This window comes from Malus sylvestris, chromosome 8, assembly GCF_916048215.2.
Source record: "Malus sylvestris chromosome 8, drMalSylv7.2, whole genome shotgun sequence".
In the NCBI taxonomy this organism is placed as follows: domain Eukaryota; kingdom Viridiplantae; phylum Streptophyta; class Magnoliopsida; order Rosales; family Rosaceae; genus Malus; species Malus sylvestris.
Genome location: NC_062267.1, coordinates 11198806 through 11211541, shown reverse-complemented (window position 1 = coordinate 11211541; position 12736 = coordinate 11198806). Strand labels below are relative to the sequence as shown.

General features: G+C 36.2%; 1 protein-coding gene across 2 annotated transcripts; it reads right to left on the bottom strand.

Annotated features, from left to right (window-relative positions):
* Window positions 1-6883: 6883 nt before the first annotated feature.
* Window positions 6884-10763, bottom strand: LOC126631623 (UDP-galactose/UDP-glucose transporter 7-like). 2 transcript variants are annotated; one of them, XM_050301745.1, is made up of 8 exons: window positions 10304-10763; window positions 9999-10104; window positions 9583-9828; window positions 8676-8786; window positions 8419-8577; window positions 7788-7931; window positions 7472-7661; window positions 6884-7127 (listed from the first exon to the last, which is right to left on the bottom strand). In XM_050301745.1, exons 1-7 carry the CDS (start codon window positions 10348-10350, stop codon window positions 7497-7499), a joined length of 978 nt encoding a protein of 325 aa, XP_050157702.1. In that variant the 5' UTR covers window positions 10351-10763; the 3' UTR covers window positions 6884-7127; window positions 7472-7496. The 2 variants fall into 2 exon arrangements, with proteins under 2 accessions (XP_050157702.1, XP_050157701.1); XM_050301744.1 differs by lacking the exon at window positions 6884-7127 and having other exon boundaries at window positions 7190-7661.
* Window positions 10764-12736: the final 1973 nt, after the last annotated feature.

Sequence of the window (12736 nt, the reverse complement as noted above, 5' to 3'; positions counted from 1 at the left end):
AAGTTTTAATAAAATAATAACTGTATTATTATTATTATTATTATTATTATTATTATTATTATTCTTTGGCAATGAAATGAAAGCTTATATTTAAGAATATTCTTTTGTTCTTTAATTTAAATATGAAGTGGGCACTACAAAAAGCCAATACACCATTACGCACCCATGTGGTTGTAAAAAGATTTTATTTAGGTTGTGAAAATGTGAACTTATTCACATTTCATTTCTTTTAAAGAAAGAAAAAGATTTTTTTTTTTAATTTTGCATATAATACTTTCTTTATCCTTTTAATTATTTAACTAGTTTGGATAATTTTTCTTTTCTATTTTAGTCAATTAGTCAAATTACTTAATACAATTAGGCAAATTGTTAATGAAAATTTGTAATTGATTTAAGATTGCAAAAAAATGCAAAATTTTATTGTATGATTTTTTTTTTCTTTTGACAACAATAGCGTTAATAGGTTCAATTGTTAATTATTAGGAGGAGAGCAATCGGTAGGGATCAAACTTGTAATTTGGGTGTATAAACATGATTGTTTTTTACCATTGCAATAAAACATCACCTAATTATGGTATGGTTTTATCATCAAGAACAAATGGTTATCTCATTAATATAATGTAGGCAAACTGTTAATGAAAATTTGTAATTGATTTAAGTTGACTTCTTGATTAATTAAAACATAATATACCCTAAATACTTTGATTACTTTCATATACCTTAATTGTCACATCCCAGTCCGGGACGGATCACTTCCCAGGCCCGCTCCACCACCGTAGTACGATATTGTCTGCTTTGGGTCCTGACCACGCCCTTATGGTTTTGTTTCTACAAACTCACGAGCAACTTCCCAGTGGGTCATCCATCATGGGAATGCTCTGCCTCCTTCTCGTTTAACTTCGGAGTTCCTACGGAACCCGAAGCCAGTGAACTCCCAAAAATCCTCATGCTAGGTAGAGATGAGAATATACATTTAAGGATCACTCCCCTAGACGATGTGGGATGTCACATTAATTAACTTGATTACTTTCATATTTGAACTTGATTACTTTCCCTCCAAACTTGATTACTTTCCCTCCCAACTTGATTACTTTCATATTTAAATGAGATTTCTTTCCCTCCAAACTTGTAATATCTGTGTTTAAAGTTTGGTTATTTTTTCTTTCGCTGAAAGAACAAAAAATTCAAGACATATTTTCTTTTACGACATATGTAAAGCTGAAATTTATTCAGTTATATTAAAAAGGAATCGAACTTTATTACGCTAATCCTACAAGATTGAAGTTGTAACTTTCTTAAGATATATATATATATATATATATATATATATATATTTTTTTTTTTTTTTTAAAGGTACATGTTGTGAGGGCCAAACTCCATTAACACATTAAACATTAGATTGGCTTGTCAAGATTCACTGAGAATTAAAATCCACAAAAATTATTTTAAAGTGGCGCTATCCATATTTTTTTTTTTTACCTGTTATACATCTCATATTAATTTATGTTATTTGATATTCTTCAATTCATTCAATTTGAATGCTAAAAATAAAATAAATTGTGTAAAAAAATAAAAATGATTGTGTGATAGCACCTCCATTATTTTATCTATCTTCTGAATCTGATGAGTACGTACCATCTTAATAAAATATACTAGTCTCGCATTTTACTACTAGTTAAGTAGTTATATAGACTCGTAGTTTTGTTGTTTTCATGCAGAAAAACTGTGGAGATGATGATCTCAATTATTAGTAGATCTTTGTGCGCATGCATGTGATCTCAACAGTCTCAGAGATGTGATCACAATATTGTGAGCTGGAGATTACAACTCGTACCCTTTTCCCTAGATCTCTTTCCATCTATATTTCTTATCCATCTTTGTATTCACTAAAACCCTAGCTATTTTTAGCATCTTTTTAGTTTTTTATTCCAATTTTTTTATTAATTATGTGATCCATGGAAATCTTTAGCTATTTTGAATTCACGTGTCTAATTAGAAAACAAAAAAGAAACAATAGTAAATTAGACCAAACGCTTTTTATATTACACGAGACATATATAACTAATCTTGTTATCATGAATACGTCCACAAATATCATAGTTGGTTGAGTGGTGAGCTTTCTAAGCGGTCGGATTAATGAGTTATGCAATTGGGGTAGAGTGAAGTTGTTTATCAGAACTGTTTTCTAGTCTCAAATTAGTTGTACAATCCAGTCCGGCCCGTCTCTAGTATGATGCTAAAATTTTTATACTTATGTGAACTTATGTTATACCGTTAACTAGTAGACAGCTCTTTATGATGTTAATTCATAATTTGTTTGTGTCATAATACTTTTGTAACAAATATGCAAGATATGAGAACATGTGTGATGAATGTGGGAGGTTCCGGGTTCGATGCTTCAAGCTGGTGAGTCTGCTTGACTGTACGGGTAAGGTAAAACTCCCTATAGTCTCGCCGGACCCAAAAGAAGTGGATAACCGTAACTTGCCACTAATTGTCCCCTTTTTAAAAATATTCTAGTTGGATATAGTCAGATAACATGTCCCATGAAACATATGAGTGTGATCATATCATGCAAAGCTTAGGTCTACATGAGATTTTCTATTAGCTAAATACTCAGATCCTGGCCCCGTGAGCCAACCCACCAAATTTATTTTCTGTTTTGATTTTTTCGACAGAATTTGGTTATGTGATCACGAATCTTCAACCTTATAATCTTGAAACATCAGTTCATGACAGACTTGGATGTATTTACGGTGTGATGGCGAATTATGTAAGACTCTTTGTCATATATGAGTGTGCTATCCACACACCTCATTTTACTTCTCACACACCCCTTAATAATTTCTGTCCATTGATTTTCTTCAATTCATCTGATCGGACGGCCGAAAATTAAGAAGGTGTGTGAGAAATAAAATGGGGTGTGTGGATATCACACCCCCTATATATATAGGAAATCCTTAAGAGAATGGATTCTCATTATTTTATAAAAATAGGAATTAGTTGTGGGGTCCACACTTCATCGAACTTTAACGATTCGAACCATCTATTTTTCAAGTTGCACCTCATAGATCATTCTTACAAAATATTAGCCCAAATCGGAAATGTTTAAGACATCTAATTGGGTTCAAAGAAATTAACGAATACTTTGTTATATAAGAAACAATGAAATGTTTTCTTGATAATTAAATAGGCAAGTGATTTCGGATTGAATTGAATTTTTGCAAGGATGATCTATGAATTGAGACTTACAAAATAGATAGTTCGGATCATTGAATTTCGATGTGGAGTGATGTAACATCCCACATTGTTCAGGGGAGTGATTCTTAAATGTATATTTTCATCCTTACCTAGCATGGGGCATTTTAGGAGCTCACTGGTTTCGGGTTCCATAGAAACTCCGAAGTTAAGCGAGAAGGGGGCCAGAGCACTCCCAGGATGGGTGACCCATTGGGAAGTTGCTCGTGAGTTCCCAGAAACTGTGAGGGCGTGGTCAAGGTCCAAAGCGGACAATATCGTGCTACGGTAGTGGAGCGGGCCTGGGAAGTGATTCGCCCCGAGCCGGGATGTGACAAATGGTATCAAAGCCAATCCCTGGTCGAAAGTGTGCCGACAAGGACGTCGGGCCCCTAAGGGGGTGGATTGTAACATCCCACATCGCACAATGGAGTAATCCTTAAATGTATATTCTCATCCCTACCTAGCATGAGGCCTTTTGAGAACTCATTGGCTTCGAGTTCCATAGGAACTCCGAAGTTAAGCGAGAAAAGGGTCAGAGCACTCCCAGGATGGGTGATCCACTGGGAAGTTGCTCATGAGTTCCCAGAAACAAAACCGTGAGGACGTGGTCAGGGCCCAAAGTAAACAATATCGTGCTACGGTGGTGGAGCGAGCCCGGGAAGTGATCCGTCCTGGGCCGGGATGTGACAAGTTAGCCCCACACTTAATACCTATTTTTTGAAAAAAATGGGAATCCCTTTGCATAAAGGGCCTATATATATATTTAATACGACGATCTATTTACTCTATAAAAGCAGATGAATAAATTGGCTGCATACTCGTCATTTTCGAGATTCGAACTTAAGACATCTCACTTACAAGTGAATAAGAATATTATTAGATAGTAGTACTAAATGACAATTATTTATATATCTTAGGAGATGATTTTTGCACATTCATTTTCTCTTGGTGGACAACTTTTCTAACTACTTGATTGAACAAATTAAAAGAAAATCAAGTGATAAATATAAAAACAAGTGTGCAAAAATCATTGGGAGCAGATTTTAACCTACCGTTTTGTTCTCTCACATGCCTCTTTTTATTTTTAGTCATATGATTGATTAAAAAAAACAAAAATAACAAATGATTTTAAACAAGCATGTGTGGACATAAATGTGTGTATTTATTATTTATTTTATCGCATGTATATTCAATCAATGTGGTCCCTGAAAATAGGTGTTGCAAATTAATGTGGTCTTTCTGTCACAATTATGTTAAAAATTCTGTTAAGTATTGATGTGGCACATAAATGAATCCCATAAGTCCTTTTTTCTCACAAATGGTCCTTGAAATTGACCTGTGATCAAAATGTTCCCTGAAATTGACACGCAACATTAAAATGGTCCCTGAAATTGAAAATCGATCAACGTAGTCCCACAAGTAAGTGTCCTAAATCAATGTAGTCCTTCCATCAAAATTATGTTATGTGTTGGTGTGATACATAAATGGGTCACACAAGTCTAAGTAAATTAAAAAAAAATATTACAAATAGGTTTACTAATTTAATAGTTAATAAAAAGTTGTTGACCTAAAAACCTAGTCCTGCAATCACCTCCGATTCCAGTCCACATTCCTCGGAAAAGGATCCTCGTCGGATCCTTTTCCTAGGGATCCCGCGATCGTGACCGTTCATCGTACATCGTGCGGTCAGTTTTCATTAGGTACTATTTATATTTAATTTTAAATTTTGAAATGATTTCTGACCGTACGATGTACAATGAACGGTCACAATCGCGGGATCCCTAGGAAAAGGATCCTTGCTGGATCATTTTCCACATTCTTCTACCTCATTCGTTGTATATTCTCTAAAAGAAAATCTCAATACACCCATATTTACACACTTCGACACACTTCACCGAATTGAACCTAGATCGACATCACTTTTAGTGATGGCTTGGCTGATTAGCAACGACTTCTGGGATATCATTGTTAACATTTAGGCGATCAACATCCTCAATCTTGGAGAGCTTGTTCGGCACTTCCCTGGTGGTTTGGTGACTCAAAGAATGGTGAGGTCTGCCTTGTGATAATAAGCTTATAAACGAGGTGCATCTATTGTTGGTTTAAAACTATTTCCAAACCCCCTTTTTAGGCCTTGATTAAGCCTTGTGCCTTTGAGAATTTATGGAAATAATCTCTCTTTGGAGTAGGCCCTACTATAAAAAAAAAAAAATCATTGTGGCGGAAGGATTTTATTAATTTGCGACACCTATTTTCAAGGACTAATCCATTTTCAATTTCAGGGACCATTGTGATGGTGTGGGTCAATTTCAGGGACCATCATGATGGTATGGGTCAATTTCAGGGACCACTTGTGATAAAAACCCGTGAATCTTGTGGGCTTGTGGGCCCATTTATGTGCCACATCAGCACTTAACGAAATTTTTAACAGAATTGTGACGGAAAGACCACATTGATTTATGACACCTATTTTCAGGGACTACATTGATTGATTTTCAATTTCAGGGACCATCTTGATAGTGATGGTCAATTTCAGGGACCATTTGTGATAAAACCCTTTATAGATATGAACTTTGATTTCACTTCAAAACCCTCACTACTTCGCAGGGCCCAATAGTGTGATACGTGGATTCATATGTATGAGTGAAGATATATAATGCACAATAAGGAATGTATCACCTTCTTGTAACTATTCAATAGAAAGAGATATCTCTAAAAAGCTACTTGAAGATCCATATCATAAATCTTCGGCCAAAGTACTTGTTGATCAAGCTATGTTTGTAAGAATTGTTTCAGCAGGAGATGCATTGTGGCAATCATAGACGACTACATGTGATTTGACATAAATCCATATCACATAAATCTTGATCGGGATATAAATGATTAAAGAACCGAATTGCACTGTAACTACAATCAAGGTTCGAAAAAAAAGAGTATCATAATTAGTTTGCGTATACTTCTACTAATTCAAGTAGTCATAATATACTACTAGATGTCACTCATAGTTTGTGTAACTACGTATATCCTTCTTTACCTGTCGCCTGACCAGCACCTATTGCCTAATGCCTCTAAAACTTTGCAAGAGTTGTTTCGGGTTGGAATTAAAGAAGACAACTAGGCAAGGAAAAGCACAATTTGCATTAAATTTGAAAGCGCACCCAAAAGGCCACCAAAAAAGCTCGATTAAATTGCTTTGTCACCTGTACAGCAAAGCTTGAGTTGGAAATATTAATGAAATTGAATAATTTGTATAAGGGGACGAGAAGGAGATGGTCTCCTCCACTTATATTATGATACATGACCTACCTGTTCATATTTTGGGTATAGAAAAATCTCTTCCCATTGTCAAGCCACCCAAATTGCAAAGTTCTAAACCTCTCGCACAAGCCACCCAAATTCACTTGGGTGCGGTGGGAAGATATAAGCCTTAAATTCCAATGCTGTTAAATGGAAATGGTAAAAGAAACCCCAGTGGTTTTGGTCAAGCATCAAGACCAGAAGGGGTTTTATTTAGAACAAGAATTTAAGGGCATTTTTCACTCAGTTAGTTAAGTACATTCTCCTATGTTGCTATGCATACCATACGAGGTCTCGAATTTGAAAACCCCCTCCCTCAATATCGATTGTATTAGAACGAAAAATAACAAATAGTAATTTCAATCAACATCTTACGCAGCCACAAGCAATTATTGAAGCATGAGAGAAAAACAAAGGAAATTATTGGTCTGAGAGTTCCAAAATTGCATTAGAAAGAACAGGAAAACAAGTGCATGTGCATGGAGGAGCCGGAAGACCCATTCCCAGATCCTGAATCCTGGAAGACCTTCGTCTCAACGGATAATAATCGTTCCCATAACATGAACCGGGGTATTCGCTTTCTATAATACCTGAATTTCAAGATTCAGTAGAGTCAAGGAATGCATCCAAATTCATACGATTAGTCATAATCTACACATTCAACATCCCAAACGAATGGAATCAGTTTTTCTTGGTTAAACGCTGAACAGAAGACAAAAGTAAACCAACCGGAAGCTTATGTAAACCGACGGATGATGAATTGTTTTATCAAGGAACATCTCTACCATGTGAGCACAGTAATGAATTCAGATATGCTGTGAACCGAACATGTTTAAACATTTCTACGGTGCATCATTGTCATTCAAAGAACTAATTGCCATGTTTTGGTGGAGATAGATGCAAAAAGTAAAAACAGAAAGGAGCTGTTAGTAACCATATGCAATCTTTTGGTATCAACTTTATTTACGATAAGCCTCCACATCTGCAATCCGCATTGCGGGCTTGCTCTTCCTCTGTTGATATTTGGCAAACGAATACCAAACTCCGCCAGCTGTGTTGATAACCAGTCCAGTTACATTCAAAACATGTACTTGCACGCCACCCAGTAGTACAAAACCAAGGGTCTGAGAAGCAAAGAAACACGTATAAACAAATTTTCTCACAAATATTTGTCTCAAAATAAGATGGAATAAAACTTAATTCCCAAAATCGTCATTTAGCCTACAGAAAACGAGGTAGTTCAGTCATACCGTGGACCCAACCCCTTTTAGGACTCCAACGATGGTTGTTGTTAGAGCGGAGTTGACTATCGTACATAAGAACATGGTGAAGTTGAGAGCAATGCCCATAATAAATGAAAGAATGAGGATCACCAGAAAATATAAGGAATTACTCTGCAAAAACAGAAAAATTCATGTCAGTTATATAATGCATGATCTTTCGAAGAAGAACTCAGTGCCACAGCAATAATCCCAAGGCCCCCCGAAGAAATCTTCACATGGTTACTACTTATATGAACAGCCAGCTATGCAACTGTATATCCACTAATCCAGAATCCCAAGGTAAATTCAAACAACACAAAATCAGAAAAATTAGTGGAGCGAGGCGTATCGCCAGCTCCCACCATATTGCTGAAATTGATATCACCCCCTGATCTAGGAGTTCATATTGCTGGATGCAGGCCAAAAGAAAACTAGGACTTCTCGATGGGCTAAATGAATATGTACAAAGACAGTAATCCATTTCCAGATACAAATCCAACAATTTAAGCAGTCAATCATCTACTGTTTCCATAGTTATTAGAATCAATACAAATAGAATCCCACATAAAAAAAAAAGAATGATTCAAATACTTATATAAAGAAAAAGTTAAAGTCTGACCTTTGCAATTAGTAATGATAAAGAATTTGGAAATTCTCCTGTAGCTACAATGAGAAGCATAAAAAACGGAAGAGACAGAAAGCTGTTATAGTACATGATCTCAACTGATGATAGCCCATCTTCCGCACCAGATTGCTCCACCAACACAAGGTACATGGTCTAAATAAGAAGTGCTTCTATGAGCTTAATTACCATAACATACAATTCGAAGCAAGTAAAGCACAAACCAGTCGGTGAACAAAAACATCAAATCCAACCTGGAAAAAAACAGAAGTAAGGGCCATGCTATATCCAAAAAGGTCAAATGAAAAATCTCCGAGTGCAGCTATCAGAACCCCTACTGCAGTCAATAATACTGAAAGACACACCTGAAACATGAAAGAGAACTGAGTATTGTCAAATCTAAAACATGAAAGAGAAGAAAATAAAATTAAATGCAACTCAGTATTGTCAAATTTAGTGGTAACGAAGATGCTTCTTTCCAGGACTTTAGCATTATATTTCTCATCTTCAATGAATAAGTTTTGACAGGTGACTCTTTAAAATCAAGCATCCTTTATCTACATTTATAAGGCCAACTTATTTACGAAGGAAAGTATCGTTATGTCACAAGACATTTCGTTCCAAATATTATGCCAAATACAGATGATTTATCTTTGTTATCACCAAGCAGCAAGTGAAAGCTATCATCACAGAGACCCTTCTCAACATAAATAATTATATTTTGAAAAGCTGAGTGCATTAGCGAACGGTTCTGGTAAGCAATGAGAAAATGACTTGCCAGTAATAATGTGAATCCAACACAAGATGTTACTTATTCTCATCCAACGTAACTTAGCTTATGATTGCAGACCACTTAATCAGAACCAAAAGAAAGCACATCAAAGACTAATGTAATCTAGCTTCCATTTTAAACAACATTATACTGTTGGTCAATCATGTAGGTTTTCTTATGGAACTTTTACATCATACGTTTCAAAGACTAAATAGTATCCTTCTCATATTCCAGTTGGGGAAAGAACAAGTTTAGGTTTAACTTACACAAACACTAAACAAAAAAAGAAGCATAACAAATCCTATCAAATGTATAAACAAACGTTAAGTTTAATAAGACAGACATCATCAAACAATGTACAAGCTGATCAAATAAAGACAAGACATTACCTGTATTGGGGGTCTCCCCTTCCCTGAGAAGAATCCAGCTACAAGCACAGCAAGTGGTGTGAGCCTTTTGATTGCAATATACATGGGAATGTTAACTCCCTTTAAACTGGCCAAAGCAAACGCCACATTAGCATTATAGAAAAGCGACACAGGGAGAAGTTTTTTCGCGGTGGACATTTCTAGTCCTCTTGATCTCGTGTATCCCAATCCTCGACCAACATGTATAAGCAAAGCAGTTGCCAATTGCTAAAACAATAAGGAAATGAAAGAAGGCTCATTATGCACAACCAAGCAGAAAACACTTACAAATTACCAAGACAATAAAGAAATACAAGACGGGTCATTGCGAACAATCAAGCAAGGGTATCTTAATCTCATGAATTAAAAGAACGATATTCGAATTGTTAAAGTAATACCTGCATTGTGAGAAGGGTCATTGAATGTGAGTACTCCATAATAACTGCTTTATTGATAAAAACCATTGCCATGGAAGCAGCCCCATACGACAAGGCCGCGGACAAACTGCATTCACAGTTCAAACACAACAAGACTAAGAAAATCAATCAACAATTTTAGATTCAAAACGTCGAAAAGTCGCAACATTTATACATTTTAACATAGTTAACATGTTCTTTGCTTACATTTGTAATCATCAAGCTAAAATCTTTGTCAAAACAACATAAACCCAAAAGAAAACACTTGGGACAGACAGAAAGACAACCTCAAAAACGAGCTAGCTTCTGTCTCAATACGTTTCTCCATGGCCATATCTAAGCTTTCAAACACAAATCCTTTGTTTTGGATCAGTGTCAAATGAGCTCAGTGGGAGCTGTTGTTTGACCAAACCTACATGATAAATTTTTCTTGTTTGACCAAAAATGTTCAAATCGATGAAAACCCAAATCTCGAAATCAGGGAATTGGATTCTATTGGACCCAGGACTGATGAACGACGAAACCGATCCAATTCGAGAGTAAATTGCATCGACAGAGACAGGAAGTCCAGCAAGTGGAGTGAGGAGAGTGTGGAGGGGGAGAGAGAGAGAGTAACGGTGTAACGGAAAGCCGGAAAGGGAGGAAAGGGAATGTGAAAAATGGGAAGCGAGAAATGGGAAATGTGAAAGATTGGAGCATGATAGGGAAGCTCTGCGTTTTCAAATTTTAAGGTTTTTATATTTTCTGTTGCGACTTCCGAAGAGAAAAATTAAACCCTTTTCTTCGTCGGAAAATTTAAAATCTTATATCGAAATCGAATATTTTTTTTGGTCGGAAAATTAATATGTTTTTATAACAAGTTATAATTTTTCATGTTCCCTTATTAGGAAAACACATCTTCACATGGGAAAATTTTTACAAAAATATGCAATATCACAATTAAAAGCTCAACTAAAATGTTTTTCTAAAGTTGTTTGAGACAATGTTTTAGTTTTTAGAGTTGATGCAACGTTTTTGAGCTTGCGAGTAAGTAACACTTCGTAACCATGAACACCTTTTTGTTGAAGCCAAAAAGTGGGAGGTCCTGAGTTCGATGCTCCGAGCTAGTGAGCCTGCTTGACTGTTGTCACGGGGCATGGTGAAATTCCCCATAGCCTTTCTGGATGTGGAAGTGGTGAATAACTGTAACTTGCCATTAGTTGTCCTCCTTTTAACAAGAGAAAATATTTCTCTCTTCTCAAGCATGTTTATAACTTCTTGACATGACCTTTGGGAGGCGTTTGTTGCACCGGACTTTCTTGGACTGGACTAGCTTCAGGGACTAAGCCGGACTGACTTAGTGAAGCGTTTGATACAGTGTCAGACTAAAAAGCAAAACTATAATATTATATTATTTAATCTATATTTATTAATATTTTATTTTTAATTTAATATATCAATTAATATTTTATTATTACTTTATCTTTTCCCTATTTTTCTACAACCCTCTCCTATTTGTACATTCATTTTTTTCTCCGCCTCTCCGTCCCCATTCCCCTTTTCTACCATTTTTGTCCCACCTTTTTTTTATTGCAAATCCTCTTCCTCTTCACTTCATCTTCTTCGCCTCCTACCTCTGCACTTCACCTCTCCTTTTTGCCTCTTCACAGCCTTTTCACTGCCTTTGCACTTCGCCTCCTGCCTCATTTTTTTCCAATAAGTTGCAGGTTTCCCGACGGGTTTTCCAACTAAACCTCATCGGATTTTTTTTTTTTTGGAAGACACTAAACCTCATCGGATTAGACGAGGTTTGCACCATTAACAAACTCTTCCCCATCTCTTGTCCCATATTCGAGCTTTGCATGCTCGATCTGTCATGGATTCGGAAAAAAAACCCAAACCGGCCGAGACTTCCAGGCCATTTTCCGGCCACCTCTGATCACCTTTTGGCCTCGATTCAGGTAGAATCGTAATCCCCTCACTCCCATCTTCAATTTGGTATTTTATATGAAAATTGGTTATGAAAAGCATCCCATGGTTTTTTAGGGTGAGTGGTCGAGGAGCAAGGCGAGGAGAGGAGAGGGGGAGAGAAGGGACAATCTTAGCTAGTCTCATGGTTTTCAAGGGGTTTCGTTAAGACTAGCTAGTCCCGGATTTAGTCTAGGCGAGTGAGACTTAGTCTCATTAAACCTAGTCCCTGTTAGGAGCAAACATGGGACTGGACTAATCCTTAGTCTAGTCCAGTCCAGTACACTTTAGTGAGGGCAAACAAACACCCCCTTGGTGTTTTCACAATGTCCTTCTCAAGAATCCTATTTTAGGAAATAAATATTCATTAAGTATAAATGAGTCCAGGAATAATATTGTTCCAGTAACTACACCTCTATTAAGTAATAACTTCACTAAAATCATAGAATTGGTTTGGTCCCAACTTTATAACTTTATAAAGGTTTTACTGTATTAATAACATTTAGAAGAGAGGGAGGGGCGAGGGGTTTAGGGGTGCAATAGTTTTTTCCTCTCCCAAGAAAAGTAGGTGTCATACATGTGTTTACTGACGAAAAAGTAGTCTCGCCTAATTTTGCTCTACTTTTTCTCCCTATATGAGATTGAGAATTTGTAATGTAACCAATTATGTGTCATTTTACATTGTAAAATGATAGATTGTCATGGTGAATATAGTATGATTCTGGGAAATACCAAAAAATGGGACAATTTCTTAATCTTGGGATAGAAATAGG

Coding starts and splice junctions, on each gene's coding strand:
- LOC126631623 (XM_050301745.1), bottom strand. CDS start 10,350: ATGGCCATGGAGAAACGTATTGAGACAGAAGCTAGCTCGTTTTTGAG. Junction 10,105..10,303: donor GAAGCTAGCTCGTTTTTGAG/GTTGTCTTTCTG, acceptor CTGTGAATGCAG/TTTGTCCGCGGCCTTGTCGT. Junction 7,662..7,787: donor TAAAAGGGGTTGGGTCCACG/GTATGACTGAAC, acceptor TTTGCTTCTCAG/ACCCTTGGTTTTGTACTACT.